General features: G+C 32.3%; 1 protein-coding gene across 5 annotated transcripts in view; it reads right to left on the bottom strand.

Annotated features, from left to right (window-relative positions):
- The window catches only part of LOC139527769 (nuclear receptor corepressor 1-like), an 85772-nt gene extending 66080 nt beyond the window's left edge, over positions 1–19692 (bottom strand). For 4 of the 5 annotated variants that reach the window (XM_071323426.1, XM_071323428.1, XM_071323427.1 and 1 more), the window contains exon 1: positions 19608–19685. In XM_071323426.1, the coding sequence (XP_071179527.1) occupies positions 19608–19633 (26 nt within the window). In that variant the 5' untranslated portion in view covers positions 19634–19685. Of the gene's footprint in view, positions 1–19607 lie in introns of all 5 variants that reach the window. The other variant, XM_071323429.1, reaches the window with a different exon arrangement.
- Positions 19693–19973: the final 281 nt, after the last annotated feature.

Genomic DNA, 19973 nt, shown 5'->3' with positions numbered 1-19973 from the left:
TTTGGAAATATTTGATGTGAATTCTTGGCTGATAATTGATTGATTGTTATTGGTTCAATGTCTAGTGGCAAATATGTCATGCATACTTCCAGGACAATCTCGGCTAATGATGTTTAATTGAGAAACATGTGTTGACCATAAGGAAATCCTATAAAATTTGTAGAAAGGAAAATTTGTTTATTTGAATAAGACTAATCATGCTAATGAATCGTGGGAATTATTTAACTGAAATAGAAAAGTGATCTTCAATAAAGAGATGCTAATATCTTTTTTTCCAGTGCCAACCTTATGTTCTCAGATAGCTAAAAGGAAAATTTTACTTTGTCTAAGAACATGAATGATGAAACTTTACCTGATTGAAGTTTTTATTCTACAAGGTTAATTTGTTAACATTATACACATGACAAATTCATGAAATTTCTTTAATTTCTTTTTTTTCCAGTTTAATGTTTCTACACTCTGTATAAAATATCAATGAGTATAAATTCAAGTGCTGTTATCAGATTTCTCATGTTATAATTTAAGATTTAGTACATTTGTAGTACAAGAAATGTGTCATTCTAACACTGCAGCTAAAACTTATCAATTTGGTTCATCTGTTGAAAGAGGCATATACATAATACAGACGCAAGGCTAAAATCTGCAATTTCTCAATGCCTTTATATATTTAAAATGAGAAAAAAATGTCAATTTTCCAACATGGAAAAAGTAATTTTTTAAAAATAGTTAAAAAAAAAATAATAATAATAAAGCCCAATTTTCCACTCTCAAGTTTCCTTTTACCATGTTTACAGGAAATTTTTTAATAAGAAAACTTAAATTTCCTTAAATCATGTTAATTGGCTTTATATTAAGTTCAGCTTATGCTTAATTCTATTACACTTTCCTTTTGTTGCCAGTTTAAGTATAAAAATTTCCAGATCGTGACTTTATATGACTATCAAATAAAATGAAATAAACAGATATCCTACATTAACTAGGGACCATTAATTCTTTTTATTACCATGTAATCATTTATTGATATAAGTAGTATAAGCACTGTAAGATAGATATAGGAAGATGTGGTGTGAGTGCCAATGAGACAACTCATTTAGTGATCATGAGTCCATCCAAATAACAATTTATAAAAGTAAACCAAATTAATTATAGGTCAATGTACGGCCTTCAACAAGGAGCCTTGGCTAACACCGAACAACAAGCTATAAAGGGCCCCAAAATACATATTTGTATCTCAGGTCTGATCAACTGATGTTCACCATATTACATTTTCAACATGTGTTAATATTTGGAACTTCTCTGGGTTTTTTCTAGGCAAATTAAGCATTAAGAAATTGCTCAATATTTTCAATAAATTCATAAAAGAATTTATCTCAAAAACATACTTCTGACAAAATAATATTAAATTCTAGTATTTTTAATTCTTCACATTTTTCGTGCAGTAATGCATAATTCAGTGTTCTCCGCAAGGCCTTTTAGCATCATGGTAATGTGATGCTATAATGTTAAATGTGATGCTATCTGAAATAATTTTTCTATAGTTTGTATTATAGTTGAGATGCTAAAATTTTAAGAAACAAGATGGTATTTCAAATTTTATTTTTTACCAGGAGGCTATATGAAATGTTTGGGGAGAACACTGGCATTTACTCGTAAGAATAAATCATAACATTCTGTTTGCATGTTCTCATTACATGTAGCACTAGTACTTCATACTTCTGTAATAGTTTTGGATAATAAAAATGATAGTGTTAAATATGTAAGCCTTAGTAAAAACTAATAAAGATTCAACCACCTACAGCAGTGGCGGATCCAGAACTTTTCATTAGGGGAGAGGACCCACTAACTACCATATGAAGGGGACCCACTCCAATGATTCACTAAATCATCAACAAAACATTTTCCATAAAAGGGAGCCCTGGCCCCCCCTAAATCCACCTCTGATGAATGAGTAATGTTTCATTTAACTCTATTCCAACAACTATTCAGAAGACATATATTCGGAAATTTTTAATATGTGTCCCCTACCGTAAATCAATTGCCTGTGAACACTGCAGTTGTAAGGCTGTCATGGTATAGCTAAGAGTATTAAAGTGGCGTTAAACACCATTAATCAATCAACTAATCCTTTATTCTCCATAATAATCAAACTCAAGTTTTTTTTACCCATCCTTATTTTAGAACAAGTAAAACTCACTGATCAAAGCATAACATTTTATAGATTATATATTCAAACACCGTGTACGTGGTGTATGCTAGCAGATACAAAGCTCTTTCTCATTAACCAGACATCCCCTCAATTCAAAATTATGTCTTTACAAACTGTATAACAAAAACATACTAAAATTACAAAGATTTTCATCAAAGACATCTCACAAATTAACCAGCAACATTCACAAAAGACAACTTCTTTTGTATATCTCTGGTTATAAACAACACCCTTGTTTCTTAGGTAGAATCAATAATGCCATGGCAACCAAGATAATGACAAAAAAAGACAAAAAAAAGTTTTAATTGTATAAACTGAGATCAAAGCCAAATATAGACATTCCCTTCAGAAATGAATCAATATTTTCTTCCTTACTTTAAGAATTAGGACAAAAGATGACAAGAACAGAAACATGAAAACAATGCCACCGAACTCCTGACATGTTTCTTGGATTAGGAGGCTTAAATGAGGGGATTATCTTTAACAGAAAGAATTTCAGATGGATTTTCACCAACAGATTAGATTAGTGGTTATTTTAGATAAATAAAAAAAACATTGAAATTTAAGACAAAAGCTATCAAAAAAACCAACTGATTCTCACTTTATCAAAATATGATATGTTTTTTTCCATTTTCTTTAATTTGTTTTACAGGTAGATAATAGAATGTCATATTATACTAACCGAGGTGACGGGAAAATCTTCTCATATTGTTGAAATTACACTCCCTCAATATTATGTATACATGTATATTATATATATATAATAATTTCTGTTTATTTTAATTATAAATTCATTTGATATTCAATATTTACTTTATGAGGAACTTAAGGCACATAAAAACATAATCAATTTCTATATATATATATATATATATATATACATAAATAATTTTAAAATCGTGATTGAAAACAACAATCTGTTATAGACCTGACTTGGGATTTTAAACAACTAACTAATAGATTGTTTGTTTGTTGATTTAAACACCATTTTCAGGCCTGGGATCTATGTCAAAGTGGCCACTTATTGTTGGCGGAGAAAAACTGAGTGACCGGAGAGATCTTACTAACCTTCGGTAGTAAATCGACAATCCAAGTCAATTATAATCAGAGTTGATCACAACTTGCATTGCCATGAACAGGGATCAAAATACAAGAACAACTTCAGAGTTGACAAATCTAAACTTGAAGTAGTAAAACTATTAACACCAATCAGCCACCAAGACCCAATAAACTTTAATAATAATGATGAGTTTAACAAAGTTTTTTTTAGTAAAAAAAAAAAAAAAAAAAAAAAATTGTGTTGTAGATGTAAAATTGTAAAAAAAAATTTACTTGTGCCAAAAGTAGCTATATATATAGTAATACTTAAGATTTTTTAATTGTTCAAGAGAAGCTTTTTCTGAAGAAGAAGATCATAGGAAAAAAGAATGAAGATGCATCACTTTTTTATTCTAATATTCTACAGGAAGTTGCAGGAATGAAATAAACATAATTGGATCAAGTTTTGATTTATCTCCCTTTTTTCCATTTTGAAATCTTTACAAATAGAAACAGTGAAACAAATATATAAACAAAATGCATGAGTGTACGTATTGCACGATACATACATGTACATGTAAAAATATCAACAATATATTTAAGCAATAACAGTACTGTTGTTGAAGAGTTGCCATCGTCAATTGTAGATTTAACGGTCGCAAATGCAGTTTTACTGGCAACGCATAGCGGAGACAATAAAACGGATATTTGCGACTGTCAAATCAAAATTGATGGTGGCAACTCTTCAACTACAGTACTGTTATTCCAATACTAAAGCATTACAAAAAGAAATAATACGATTAAATTTGATTAAATGTCTAAATTTGACAAATTAAAAAAAGATCTGTGAAACTTTATAAATGATTTTGGTGCAAAGACGTCATAGGTAAACGTGACATCATACAAATGAAAACTTACAAACTGGAGGATATTATGTTACCTGTACGATTCAAATTCGGATAAAATTACATTAAAACGTCGAATTTGAGGTGTTGTTTTATTTTCCATTATATAGCAGTATTCGAACATTTGATGATTCAATCAATTCAAAATGGCAGGTCCCTCCTTAGTGAGGCCTGGTCAACTGTGGATTTGATGGCAACTTTTAGCCAATGAAAAAAATTGTTACATAAAAATTGCATTAGAATGTATTATTAATGTAAATGCTCAAAAATATTTTCCTTTTAGACAAATTTAACAGAAAAAGTACATGTGCTGGAAACTCTACTGTTGTTGTTTTTTTTCCACTTGACATTTTTTGTCCATTCCAACTGTGTCACTGAAATACAGTTCATTGAACACTTAAGATAGAGAATATGGCTACCAATGAGGCAAGTTTTAAAATAACTTTGAGTCAGTAAGGTCACATAAAATACCCTATGCTTCCCATGAAAACATGTTTTTCAAAGATGAGTATTACAAGCCGCACTGCCTGCCTCATAAAAAATGGACCAGTCTTATGTTTGTTCTGGGTATTTATTGTACAAGCCAGAGTGAAGAACCAACAAAAAAAGTGACAACAAAGGGATGACAGACTGATGAATTGTCAGACCAACTGACCAATGGATGGAAAACATTAATACCCTTTATAATTTTAATGAAACTTGACATTTGTTCTAAATTTTTCATAAAATGTCAAGATGTTGCAAGAACATGATAATTATCACATATACCATGATTTCAATAGTGGGATACATGTGTAAATTAAAAAACAATATAATTTTTGTGTGAAAACATAGACTGTAAATTCAAAAGTTATTGCAATGTTTTTATTATTGAAAAAAATGTGACAGGGTTTAAATAGCAATCATTAATATATATATTTTAATACACATTTTGAAAATATTTTATACGAATTGAACACGATTTTTCTTAATATCGCAAAAATTAAAATCGCATCTTAGTCTAAAATGACAAAATCGTAATAATAAATGCACGCAATAATTTCTGAATTTACAGTAGTTAGACTACAATGTCATGATGCTTGAAGTTAAAAGGAAGCCTGAAGGATGATTTTGATTGCTTACAAATGTACATGTACATGTATGAGCACATGTGTACCCATGATAATATTAAGAAGTGCAGTAACATACAAATAAATGTAAGTACAGATTAATTATAGAATAACTAATCGAAGAATTCAAATAGAGAAAAACATTCAAAGAGTGACCGAACAACACATTAATTCACGAATGCGTGTAGCACATGAGTTAATTAATTATCAGTGTTGTTCGGTCATGAGTTGAATATTTTTCGATATTTGAATTCTTTAATTAGTTATTCTTTTTATTACATTGGCAAATGGCTTTTTTAAAAGAAATTAATGTAAAGAACTATATCTTTTTTTCTACGCATTCACAATTTATTTTGACCCGCCGTAATCGACGTCTGTAGTGTACTTTATCATATTTCCCTCTGACGTTATACAACAATAGGCGTTTATAAATAACCACATTTATCACATATTTGTTACGAATACGTCGGGTTTTGCATATATATATGCAATAACCTCCAAATTGCCCGGAGTAAAAAAGAGTATATTGATATTGGTAAAAAAAAATGGTTGATTAAATTACACATGAAATCATAAAGCCTCGAGGCCGATATGCAGTGGCGGATCCAGGGGGGAGTTCGAGTTCCAGGGGTTGAAACCCCCCTTTTTTTTTTGGCCGATCAATGCATTTGAATGGGAGCATATAGTTGGAACCCCCCCCCCCCCCCCCTTTACTCTGGGTTGAACCCCCCCTTTTTAAAATGGCTGGATCCGCCACTGGATATGGGAGTCTCAGGATGATACCAGGGCCAATATGGAAAAGGGCATGTTATAATCTATATACTTATTGCACATGTGAAACTATTGTTTTTTTATTTAACTGGGAAATCAATGTAATGAAGCAACCAATGCAATAAAAATATTTACCAAAACTGGTGAGCATGTTTTAAACATAGTAAGTGATCTAATTCAAATAAAATTTAAATGAAATTTTACATTTTCAGTCATGTGACTTTATAGTATGCACATATTCAAAATTAACAGATACATGTACTGAACATCTTTTCTTGAGGGGGGGGGGGGGATGGGGGGGACAAAAAAACTTTAAAAAAAGGTTATAGTCATAAAGGGAAATGCAAATCATAACTCCTTGTAGGAGTCAAGTTGGTCAACATGGTCAATGGGTACATTTTAAAAATAGACTTTTGGTAACTCTTGATCATTTACTGATAATTTTTGTTTGCAGTTCTGTATATCTTTTTCAATTATAGTCAAAATTCATTTGTGGTTGGTGGTCACTTTGGAAAATTGTTACCACTAAACAAAACACACCAAAGTTCTTAATATATATGTACTTACTTATTTTTCAAAAGGGGAGGTTGCTCTTATAAATATAACAAGATGAACAATTCACAGATTTCTTATTTTAACAAGAAGAAAATAGATCCAATATTAATGTAAAAAGAGAGATAACTCATGTTAATTGGATTGACAAGTGGATCCCCTGGCTGATTATAAGGAGTTCAATCTATTGACAGTGCAAGGGATTTTAGCATCTTGAAAGATATTTGAAATCTGATTTGCACCAGCTTTTACATTTTCTTATAATTGAAATGAGTTTTAATCAGAATTCTGATTTTTACAAGTAAATATTGGAAATTATACTGTTGTGTACATGTACACTTGTCATATTCAATGTATACAATAATTAATCACTTTACATTGTTTCAATATGAATCATTCACCACTAAATATACATTTGTACCCGACTGGTTATCACATGTATCTCCTTGTATCAATGTATATTGGGATACAGTTTATCTTTCTAGATGTGCCTGTGATTTAATTTCAGGGTGATTGCATATTTCACTCTGAAATATCTCTCTCCTTATTTATACACCATGTATATTCATTTGATAAAAATACCTGACTTGGTTGATATATCAGTGTGTTATCACTGTATAATACCAGCAAGTTCGACTACCCTGTTTGATACTTGATGTCCTCGCTACCAAAATATGAAAATGTGTAGCTAATCCCTTCATTGGGTGTCCCCCAGCTGTCTCCGCACTTGTTATGGAGCCAGAATTACACATCTTGCATAGTTTTACAAAACTTGATGCAATGCAATAATACAATAAGACTGTCAATTAGGAGCCAAAATATTGCCTTCTGGATCTAGTTCACTTGTTTTAATTTTATCAAGATTTTTCCTAAAACATCTTTAAGGTACAATGTATTTTTTTTGTACATGTGTAGATAGGGAAGGGGGGATGAATCAAAATTGTTGAATATTTTGATAATTTGCCAAAATGCAGTTTGTATCATGCTTTTCTCAAAAATAAAAAAAGCTATGGGTCATGTTGTTTTTTTTTGTTTTTTTAAAGATATAATTATATATATAAGTTGTGAAAAATTGTGTATGGATAAAACATAAAAAAAACTTATTTTGAGTGATAGAAAGAAAACAACAGAATATTCAGATAACATGGATAAGATACATCATGTATATGTACCTCTACTAAGTACTTTCGAAAAATAAAGATTAAAGTTGTGGTCACAGGACCTGTTTTCATGCTACAAAACATAAAAGGTAAAGTTGCAGTAAGGTGATAGTCTTTGATTTGTGTTGAAGGCCTCACTGTGACTTTGATATGACAAACGAAGGCCTCACTGTGACTTTGATATGACAAACGAAGGCCTCACTGTGACTTTGATATGACAAACGAAGGCCTCACTGTGACTTTGATATGACAAACAACTATTAAAGTTTTCTGTACATGTTGTTCCTTAGCTTTTTGTGTTTTTTTTACATCTGAATAAATGTATATGTACTGATTTTGTATCATACATGGATACCCTATAACCTTTCATTTATATTAAATACACTTCATATTTCCTTATTATAGAACTTTACAATATTGGAGTTATCTTCCCTTGTACAGTAATTTTGAGGGGAAAATAGGAATTAAATAAAAATACAATGTACATGTATTCTGTTTTTGCAAAATCCATTGTAAAAATAAGATAAAACATGTTTTCTTCATTTTATTTTAGATAAAAAAAAGCCAGACAAATGAATAATATTTAAGGGAGGGGATGAGGATATAAATGTAGCTGATGAGAACCCAAGGATATGGCATAGGAAGTGATAATAATTTAATCCATCATAAACTCCATATGGTAGTTGCATTGAGTCAGAGTCAGAGAACTTACTTTGAACACGTTGGAATGACAAATAACATGAATATCCTTTAAAAACAATGAGAGGTTTGATGTAATATTTTTTATTTAGTTATACAGACATGACCATGATGACAGACTCATTCATATATATTATAACACATCAAATCACTTCTTTCATCTTGTGAAAAATGTATGATAACAGTCCAAAGTGTGATTGCGCACATTATCAATATGTAAGATTTTTAAATTTGAATTTGGGCAAGGGAGTTAAGAGGTCAGATAAGTTTTTTTTCTAGCAACTTCTCCAAAAAAGTTAGAAAAAAGATAAGGTTGAAACTTATTGACCCAACATCATTTCTGCCAACTTTCCTGATTCAGACGACTTGTTTAGAATTTTGAGTTGTATTTTCAATCTGTCTACATGTTTCAAACTTTATGTCAGAATTGTAAAAATTGTGATCATATGGTAGACAAATTTTTGTTTGCAAGAAGGTTTTAATGCAGGATAATTCTTATATGATTTGCATATTAGGGAATACGTTGATATGATTGGTCGATAGGACTTCCGGTAGTTGATCTTGACGTTGGTTATTTTTCGATAGACGATGTTGACCGAACTTCTTTTCGTAACCAATGTTAACAAGAGGGCAGCGATAATAACACAGACGTAAACAAAATTTATTTTCACTGCACGTTAATCGTTAAATAAAATTATACACAAAAACACGCATTTGAATGATTATAAGAGATTTTGCAATTTACAGATAGCAAATTTCTTTGAGCACATATTTTTGCGTTAACCTACAAATATATTCATGCGCCAGGCCTATTCAATGACATAAATTACATTTTACATGTGATAGAGGTAATGAATGTAGAAAAATATATTCCCTATCTTTTGTTAAAATCAGACTGTCCAATTTTAAAGAATTATAAGGATTAAACGCCTTTTTAAAGGAATTTATTGGTGTATAAACTGGACCAAGTAACTCACAAACATATCATAAAAGTCCTTTAGACTGTTATTTGTTTGTGAGTGAATTGGTCGAGTTTATACACCAATAAAGCCTTTTTAAAGGAATTTATTGGTGTACAAATAAACTGGACCAAGTCACTCACAAACATATCATAAAAGTCCTTTAGACTGTTATTTGTTTGTGAGTGAGTTGGTCGAGTTTATACACCAATAAAGCCCTTTTAAAGGAATTTATTGGTGTACAAATAAACTGGACCTAGTCACTCACAAACATATCATAAAAGTCCTTTGGACTTTTATTTGTTTGTGAGTGAATTGGTTGAGTTTATACACCAATAAATTCCTTTAAAAAGGCGTTTAATCCTATATTAACATGGTTAATGAAAAAAGTGTGGCTCATTGATAAATTCAACAATACATGTAGGTATATATAAAGGCAACAGTAGTATACCGCTGTTCAAAACTCATAAATCCATGGACAAAAAACAAAATCGGGATAACAAACTAAAACCGAGGGAAACGCATTAAATATAAGAGGAGAACAACGACATAACACTAAAATGTAACACATATAGACAAAATCCCACGAGAATAACAAATATAACATATATATATAACATCAAAACCAAATACATGAATTTGGGATAGACAAGTACCGTGACACGTCTTATCGCAATGTGAATTTACACTCAAAAATAAGAGAAAACAAACGACACAACGTTATAATGTAATACACACAGAAACAAACTATAATATAACAATGACCATATTCCTGACTTGGTACAGGGCATTTTTAAAGGAAAAAATGGTGGGTTGAACCTGGTTTTGTGGCATGCCAAACCTCGCACTTTTATGGCCATGTGAAATATAACATCAAAATGACAACACAGGACTACAATATAAATAAATTGGAGAACACAATAGACAAAGAATCACACGAACAACAGCCAACAAAAGGCAACAAGTTCAAAATTTTAATACGCCAGAAGTGTATTTTGTCCACACAAGACCTATGTGTGACGCACAGATACAAAAGTTTGAAAGCCGAAACGAGTACAAAGTTGAACAGCATCGAGGACCAAAAGATCAAAAAGGTTGTGCCAAAAACGGCAAGGGTTTTCCGTTAAGTTACCAGAAAATCCCTATAATTTAGAGTAATTTATACTTTTGCAAACAGTAAATTTAATAAAATGAATATTCAAAAGATGTACATGATAAAGCTGAAGTATTAACTAATTACAGGAAACAACTGAAATACATTTACATAACCAGACATTTGAAACACAAAAGTAGACACATCCGAATACGTTTAAACCTCTACGCCAAGTGACGTCCTATTTGAAACTGAAAAATGACGAAAAAATGACGTCATTAGAATTAGTAAAACAGAGCATCAAAAAATGAAAAATGACGAAAAAATGACGTCATTAGAATTAGGATTATTTAAGATTATATATTTGAACTAAATACTGATATTGCATTTAATAACAAAGCACATTTTAATTCTTATTAATATAAAACTGAGGTAGCAATTAACTATATTATAAAACTATGTCAGGTTTGTTATGAATCTAACTTCAAACGTAAAATATCGTACTGATTACTTTGAACGAAATCAAATCTGATAAATGAAGGCGGTGATTAATTTTCTTTACCATAACACAGAAATATAATAGAAAAGACGTCAACACATATATCCGCATGCACTTTTATAAATCCATGACAATTAATTTAGTCTTCATGCTTAGCCACAAGAAGGTCGACTATCATGACTATGGATAGAAATAAAACCTGTGGGTATATAACATGCCTTTTGTAAAGTCTGCAATACACACACAGACTCATAGATATCAGATCGTTGATAAGCCTGAATGACAAATTAAAGCATTAGTTATCTTGTTGTCATACTGATCATTAAAATCATCAAATGATTGAGAAGATACATGTACTGTTTCCCGGGTTTTCCCGGGCTGGGCAATACTCCCAGAAATGGGTAATACTGGGTAATACTGGGCAATAAGACTTTTTAAGCTTCTTTTAACACAAAATAGTAAAGTCTTGTTATAGTTTCATAGTATTATAGCTAAATATATACATTTTATACAGATAACCATTGAAAGTCATTTTTCTAGAAGATTGAAAATTCAATTTCATTCTTTTCTCCACTACTTCTATGTAGGCAGAAAACAAAATTTGAATATTTTAGGATTATTAATACCTTGTTAAGGGCATATCCAACAGTTTATTTCTGACGGTGAGAATTTTTTCCCTTTAAGATATTTCATTGTTCAATTGACAGAGAATCAAATTTTGCCAAAAAAAATATATGATGTCGATTTCATTTTTGCAAAAAATGCTGCTGAAAATTGAACATTTTTGCAATTTTGGAGTAAAAAACGTTTTTCATTTAAAAAAAATAAATATGATTTTCTAATCAACATATACTTATATAATTGGGCTCAAATTAAAGCAAAATAATTCAAGATGGTAAGAAAAATATAACTTTACCATTTAAAGCATTAATTCTTACTCAAATAAAGCCAGAAGCGTTATGGTCGACCAAAACAACGGCAAGAAATGAGCATTTGAAATGCACATTTTTGATTTTTTTAAATATTTCTAACGGTGTCGATTTGACCAAAGTAAGATATGTTATTCTTTGAAAAAAATGGAACGTAATAACGTTTTGAAAAATATTTGTCACCATACTCGTTTTTGAGAAAAATCGAGTAATATAATATTGTTTCCTCAATCCCTTCCGTAAGCCTCACAATTGTGCCAAAAATTAAAAAGACGTTTCGGGACGTAACGTTATATTTCCCCGCTACTTTTTCAAAGGCAGTGCGACGGTGTCACAGACAAATTTAATTTTACACTGTGACTTTGTTTGATAGCTGTCTCGATAGCACTCATATCGCATCTTATTATATTTAATGGACCAGTATCTGTACGAGATAATAATTCAGTTAGCTTTACTATGTGTTCGTCAAAATTGTGAAACCCGGGTGTGAAACATGCAAACCATGGAATTACAAACTACTGAAATAGTCCCCAGCTCTGGTATATTTCATCCCTCTTTTAAAACAAACGTATTACACGTTAGAAATCCGTTTCTTTGTGTCGGTCTTTAGTACAAAGCATGGTTAATTTTCATATTATATTTACATTTTTGTTCTGATTATTCATTTAATATGCCACTTGACGTCCGTCATCCATAATCATTATTTATTTTATCGTTACTTTACAAAGAAGTCTTTTTCTTACACTGATTTATATTACACTGTCCATAATTTCACATATCGAAATCAATAAAGAGCACGTGAAATTTTGCAACCAAACACTTGTCTAAAATCTCACCGACTCCGTATTATATATTCGTATTGCAGTTTATGTTTTTTTCTTTACAGGCTTCCAGCTATAAAAAAATCTGTATGTTGACTCTTATATTCTTAGTGTTTTGAATTATATGTGTCGTTGGGTTGCTGTCGTATTAATGTATACCTTTAAAATCTTTTTCATAAAAAAAGGATTGATTGGGTATAGAAATATTCACATCTCTGGACTGCTCCAGTCCGACAGTTACGTGTATATATTTGCTAAAATTGGGTGCGGCCATTTAGCTGCTCGGATGTATAAATTTGCAGCCTCGTTTAGTCGAAATAAAAATTTCGTTATATCAGATGCATAGAGTAAGGAGAGTTTCGCGCTATCTATACGATAAAATACCATCTAAATAAATGGTTGAAGGGATATACGAACTTCGAATAAAATCTATAAACAACAACAAAGGTCACATTAATCTTCAAATAAGTTGCATCTGTTGCGCCTTTTGCAGTTGTAGATGAAAAATAATAATTTGATTAACAAAACAGATCAGTAAGACATTAACTTGAGAATAAACGAAAATGCCGAAAAATGTTGAATGTTATTATAAATTGTGGCCATTTTTTTTGTGTGTTTTTGCTTTTATGACATATTTACAATATATAAGTATATGAAATTGACACAGTAATTTTTCCACCTAAACGAGCCTGACTGCCGTGGTTTTACGCTTCAATATATGAGTTATTGCATATATACACAATGGAGATGGTTGTCTGTTCTACTGCCCTCTACATAGTTTGGCTGCACACAATGTAACCACTGATGTAGATTACTATATTATTATTGATTATCCAAACAAATAAATTCAAAGAGAAAGATGCGGAAAGAAATTCTAAAATTTTCGTTTAGAAATAAGATATAAAATAAAAATAAAATGTCAAAACTGGAATACTGTTTGAAAGTGTTTGAGACAATTATCAGTTGCATCACTATATGAATATGCATCACTATATGAAACTGATGAATTGATTGCTCCCGTCCTCCAGTGGCAAGTATATCACGCATATTTACGACGAGGTGAGAGTGGATCTGAAGTAAATGATTGATACATTATCAAGATATAAAGAGTGTACTAGTGGTAAAACGTATGCCGTACTAGATAAAGTTGAATAGTGATCAAAATCGTGAGTTAAGCTATAAGCCCCCCCCCCCCCATTTTGAATTATGGTATTTCGATGGCTGTTTTTTTTTTCCTATCCTGTTATGGACCCGCTGACTTAAGAGGGCGTGTCTAATTAGTCAAGACCTACACTGTTTTTTTTTTGTTAAATTATACTTGTTTCCTCATACATAAGTAAACACTAACATCGTCAGATATTTTCTACTTGTATGTCAGTGTATACATGTATACTTTTCTACATTGGCTAGAGGTATAGGGGGAGGGTTGAGATCTCACAAACATGTTTAACCCCGCCGCATTTTTGCGCCTGTCCCAAGTCAGGAGCCTCTGGCCTTTGTTAGTCTTGTATTATTTTAATTTTAGTTTCTTGTGTACAATTTGGAAATTAGTATGGCGTTCATTATCACTGGACTAGTATATATTTGTTTAGGGGCCAGCTGAAGGACGCCTCCGGGTGCGGGAATTTCTCGCTACATTGAAGACCTGTTGGTGACCCTCTGCTGTTGTTTTTTATTTGGTCGAGTTGTTGTCTCTTTGACACATTCCCCATTTCCATTCTCAATTTTATTTTTATATATTACAATGTTTTCCTATTTCAATATTTTTTTATTACTGTGTCATCTTTTGTTTTACATTGTTTATACCGGTTAAAGGTCGTATTCATTTAAAGAGCTACTGTATACATATTAGCACTTCAACGCAAAGCTAGATGCATGATAAATGTTAGTTTACGCAGTATTTTATTTTTCTCAAGAAACCATTTTTTTTCATCTTTCTCAAGAAACCATTTTTATTTCATCTTTCTCAAGAAAAACCAAACTTTGAGTTTTCTATCCTGAATGACAATGATCTCGGAAAAGTTTGGGAAAGAACTATACTGACAATTTGTGTTACATTCTACTGCAATAATAAATCATTACGCATTTGCTGTCGTTGTTTTCTACTGTATTGAAGATAATTTTAAGAAAACGGAAACTTAAGTGAGTATGGTCTAGTAATTAGGATTAAGACAATTGCAGTTCTTTTATATAAATAGACCAAAAGGACAAAGATATCTTTAAAGTTTTGAGTTCTAGTTCTGGTAATATTCTGTACGAGTTTTTTGCCGATTCCCGCCGTGCCCTTTCCCTAGAGGAAAGAAACCGCCCTTTCCAGACGGCCATTATGACGTCGTTGAAACACCGTGAAATTACGGGAAACTATAGACGACGGTTACGTTTCTTATTACCTCCCCTGAAACTGTTGGATATGCCCTTAATTTCAATGTATTGTTTCAACTATCCAAACTTTAAAAAAAAATGAATTTTATAGCAGTGTTTATGTGAATTATAAATTTAAATGTCTATGCAATCATATTGCTAAATAAACACCCTACAGGGTCTAGTCATTAACCCTTATAGAAATGAAAAGGCTGAATATTGTTATATAAACATATCAATGTACTAATCTGAATAATTACTTATTAATTAGTGATGTACATATAAATTATGCAAAAGTATTTTTTCTTACATTTTCTTGTTAATTCTCAATGTAAGATATATACATTTGAAAAATGAATTCTTTGTATTTATGTTAACAGTTTGGCCAATCTAGACGAGAGGGTGATTTAATAGACTTTCAGAAGAGAATTATTGATAAAGGCCTTTTCCATTAATATTTGTGTAATGTGTGCCTACATTTTTACTTGTCTCATAGTTGCAAGAATAGTACTTTTTCAAATGTATCACTCTCAAACAAGTAAACTAATTTAAAAATCAAAATGTGTTTATAAATATCTTAAATGTATTGCAATTGAGTTTGATTACTGAATCCTCTTTAAAATTCAGGCCAGTATTTTATATTACATGTACCCAGTATTGCCCAGTATTACCCATTAAAACCCAGTAAAACCCGGGTTTTCCCAGTATTTCCCACTGGGCTGGGCAATACTCATAAAACCCGGGTTTTTGCCAACCCTGATTTTTCACCAGGAATGAGATCAATGTCCTTCTTTGTCCATATTTTCAAACTAGTATTCTAAACACAATTTACTAGTACATGTTCATTTTTGTAGCTGAGTTATAGCTGTACATGCAGTGGCGGATCCAGAAATTTTCATAAGTGGGGGCCCACTGACTGACCTAAGAGGGGGCCCGCTCCAGTCACGCTTCAATGATTCCCTATATAAGCAACCAATTTTTTTCCCAAAAAGGGGGGGCCCGGGCCCCCCCCTCTAAATCCGCCTCTGGTACATGTACATTGTACTTAACTTGTACTTTCTTTTCAATATATATGTGTATGCAACAATATAAGTACAAAAATCATGCAAATGAAAAGAAGAAAAAGAGCTAATTAACTCAACCTTCTAATATATGACACTATTTTTGAAGTACAAAAGAAAATGCAGCAACAAAATTTAAGGTAGCTTTTTAAAATAATGTGAATTTACAAATTGCTGACAGGCCTAGGTATGCTCAACACACAACTACATAAATTTATAAACTTCACTCCTTCACATCAGATTGTTATGAAAAAAGAAAATCAAATCAATACATGTTAATTCACTATGTTCACTCACAAGCCGAAAACAATGTTGTTGTAGACCCTGAGATATAACATGTACATGTATAAGTTAGTACTAGTCTAACTAGTTGAGTTAGGGAAAAACTTTTTGGCTCAATTGATTAGAGCGCTGCCTTTAGATCTCAATATTGAGGGTTTGAATCTTGCTGGTACATGTACAGGCCAGTGGATTTCCGAGTAGATGTCTTGGGTTGTACAGTAGGCTAGTCGAGTTGCTCGAATGGATGGTATGCAGCCCGAAAAAAGAAAGGAGTGCGAGTGTTGTAGACATAGAGGTATAAAGGTAGTCTAACAAGATGAATTAGGGAAGATCTTCTTTGTCTCAATTGGTTAGAGCGCTGCCTTTAGATCCTGAGATTGAGGGTTCAAACTTCACTGGTACAAAATTTATATAATTAAGCTTACAATAACGAATTCAGGTACATTGTATATATACCTTGGGTGAGCAGCAGTCAGTGATTAAAACAATTATATTGTCATATGTCAGAATAAATTATCTGAATTTAACTTCCTCTACAATGAATTGAACAAAAAAAAATCAGAATTACAGACCTGTTTACCCACCATGATGTCTCTCAGTAGAATTGTCAGTAGTTTTGCAATGTTGTCAGTAATACTCTCGCTGAGTCGCGCGAAGCGGCACGAACCATCTAGGGGGGTTTGGGGGCATGCCCCCATATTTTTTTTGAAAAATTAGATGCAATTTCCTGCATTCTGACAGTATCTGCAGTCTTATTCAGATATTTTTTTGCAACAAAGATTATAACCTAAAATTTGCATGATTTGAAAAAAGGTGAGCTTAAGTTTGCAGGTCTGGAATATTTCATTTCAAAACACTACAGTTCAGGACCTCCTTCTACCTCCCTCCCCCACAAAAACTAAGTCCAACCCTAAAAATATTTCGGCAGCACCCTTCCGAGGATTTTAACATTTCATTACCCCTCCCCAGTGTTCCAGCTAGGCCGTTTTCAGAGGGCGCGGCGCCCGCCCTTTTTCGAGTGGCGCCCTGTGCCCTTTTTACAGTTTCCAGGGCGCCCTGCCTTTTTTGAAGATCGATTGCATATTAATTTGCGTATTGATATGATACGCTAATTACTAAATTTTACCTGGGGAAAAGGTTATGACTTTGTTTACCACCCCAAGCTAATCAATGGTTACAACTGGTGTCATAATCTGTTGTTATAGGTAATCCGTTTATCGGATGGGTCATTAATGATCATCAACATTAATTCGTTCAAATAGAATCGGTCAGTCAGCAATTATCTTTGAAGAAATGTGCATACAACAACTTGGGCACAATTTGCGATGTTTACCGTAGTTTCATGGAAGAAACATAATGACAGAAAGTTGGAAAACCATTATAAACTCGTTGAAGACATTGTTTCACTTGTTTTCTGTAAAATAAACAGAAAATTCAGACGTATTTGTCATTGACTGCCTTCATTTTTGATACGAAAATAACAAAATCGGCGGCCATATTGTGATCATATTTATGTACTGTTTATAATCCTCCAAAGAAGGAGCACACCCGAATAAAGAAAGATAACTCAATCTGATGTTTTTCCTAGCATTGAGTAACCCATTTACATATTCTAAAATGTGTCTCCATACTTCTTGCTTAAGAATATATATGTTTAGGTATTTATTTTGAGTTATGGGAAAAGTTAAAGAGGGTCTTAGTAGCAGTGTTGGTAGGGTGCCTTGGTCATCTTTTTCTGTATTCTTTATTTTTGATACTATTTTTCACTGTTGCTTTATATCCTAAAATTGTGAATTTACTGAGCACAGCTGTTTTGTGCTGTATTGCCATCAAGCACAGCAGGGGTAGAAAGGTGAAACTGGTAAAATGTGGTAGACCATAGAAACAGTATGAAACAGATCTCCTTTCAAAACATACTGCATATAAAGTTCAACTGTGCCAAGCAATGATAAAAAAACTTGTGTGACAAGCTGCTTGACAAGTTTTTCAGCCTTAAAAGTAGAAAGATAGAGTTCTATATGGGCTAAAGATGTTGTTCTTGTATAACCTGTGATTCAACGAATAAACACAAATGTTTGATTAACATCTTTTATTAAAATATGCCCTTTTCATATTATCATATCGCGCGTTAAATGCCCTTTTTCAGGATTGGCACCCTGCCCTTTTGAAAACCTAGCTGGAACACTGCCCCTCCCTATATGCCCAGGCCAATAAAGTTGGGTTTCGTAAGAAAGAAAATAAGAGACATGTGGGACAGATCCATTTATAAGATATGGATCATTCACATCTCCTGCCTACACATAGAAAATAGAATAAAAACTGACCTCCTGCGATTTTATAAGAATCGGGAAACATTAGTTTAAATGCTTTGTTGAATATGTATCGGCAGATGACAGGGGTAGGTTTAGTTCTGCTATCAACTCACACATCATAACCTCTACTTTAGTGGTGGAACGTTGCCGGTTCAGTTCAATAGTGTACAAGTCTTTGTACTTATGAAGGCATTTCCTTTTCTTACGCGCTTGGTCTTGTTCAAAACTTTTATTGACTTTTTTGCGTTTTTGAGAAACGCCGGCATCCTGAGGCTGATCCATGCCGACCATGAAATAAACATGATCGCTATCATTTTGCGCTTAAAAGAGGGGCGATTTCCAGTCAGAAAAGCGCCTTTTAGATACCGATCGCCGTAAACGGAAGCAATTATGATTTTTTTCCGGGTTGGTAGAAAATCCGTACTTTTTCATGACAAATCCGTATTGAGTAATTTTATGAAAAAATCCGTGTAAAATACGGACAATCCGTACAAGTAAACACCTCTGGAATTAATACCAGTAGAGTTCCCTCCCTTTGGTTTTAAAACATAAACAAAGTGCAACTTTCCTTGAAACTAAAATTATTCACATGTGTCTGTGCTTTCAATGTACAACATACACTAATTACACCTTCATGCTCATATCTGCCAATCTACGAGGCATGGATTTGCGTTTTAGCAACCTTATTTATAATTCAAAACAAAACAAATGAAAAAAAATAGTGGATACTGTATTTGGTAGTTTTGTGTCGATGTTTGGGACCTGTTCGATCGATTTGCAGTCTAATTTCTTACTCTGTTGTTATTTGTAATTAATGCAATGGTGCACATATAAGAAGACAGGGTTTTACCTATCATTTGGAGGGCGACCTGACATTATTTTCCTCTCATTTCGCCATATTTAATTTTGACGTAACGGAAATTCCATCTTTTGTCTAAATTTAGAAACTGTACGGTGAGAGCAATGATGACTTTCCACGGATTACAGAGTCATTTAAAAATATCTTTGAATTTTATTACATGACTCTGATAATCAACCAAAATGATTAATAACACAAAACAGTAACTTCCATGTGTAAATAAAGATATAAAATCAAGGAACAATTTATTGTTAAAGTGAGATTCACACAAGACAAGATAATTCACAATACACCTTATCGCTATTCCCGGGTGCTTGAACTTTTGCCGTCATGCAACAATCACTTTTCCATTGTGGC

Source organism: Mytilus edulis, chromosome 6 (assembly GCF_963676685.1).
Source record: "Mytilus edulis chromosome 6, xbMytEdul2.2, whole genome shotgun sequence".
NCBI lineage: Eukaryota > Metazoa > Mollusca > Bivalvia > Mytilida > Mytilidae > Mytilus > Mytilus edulis.
This window is presented reverse-complemented; position numbering and strand designations above follow the sequence as displayed.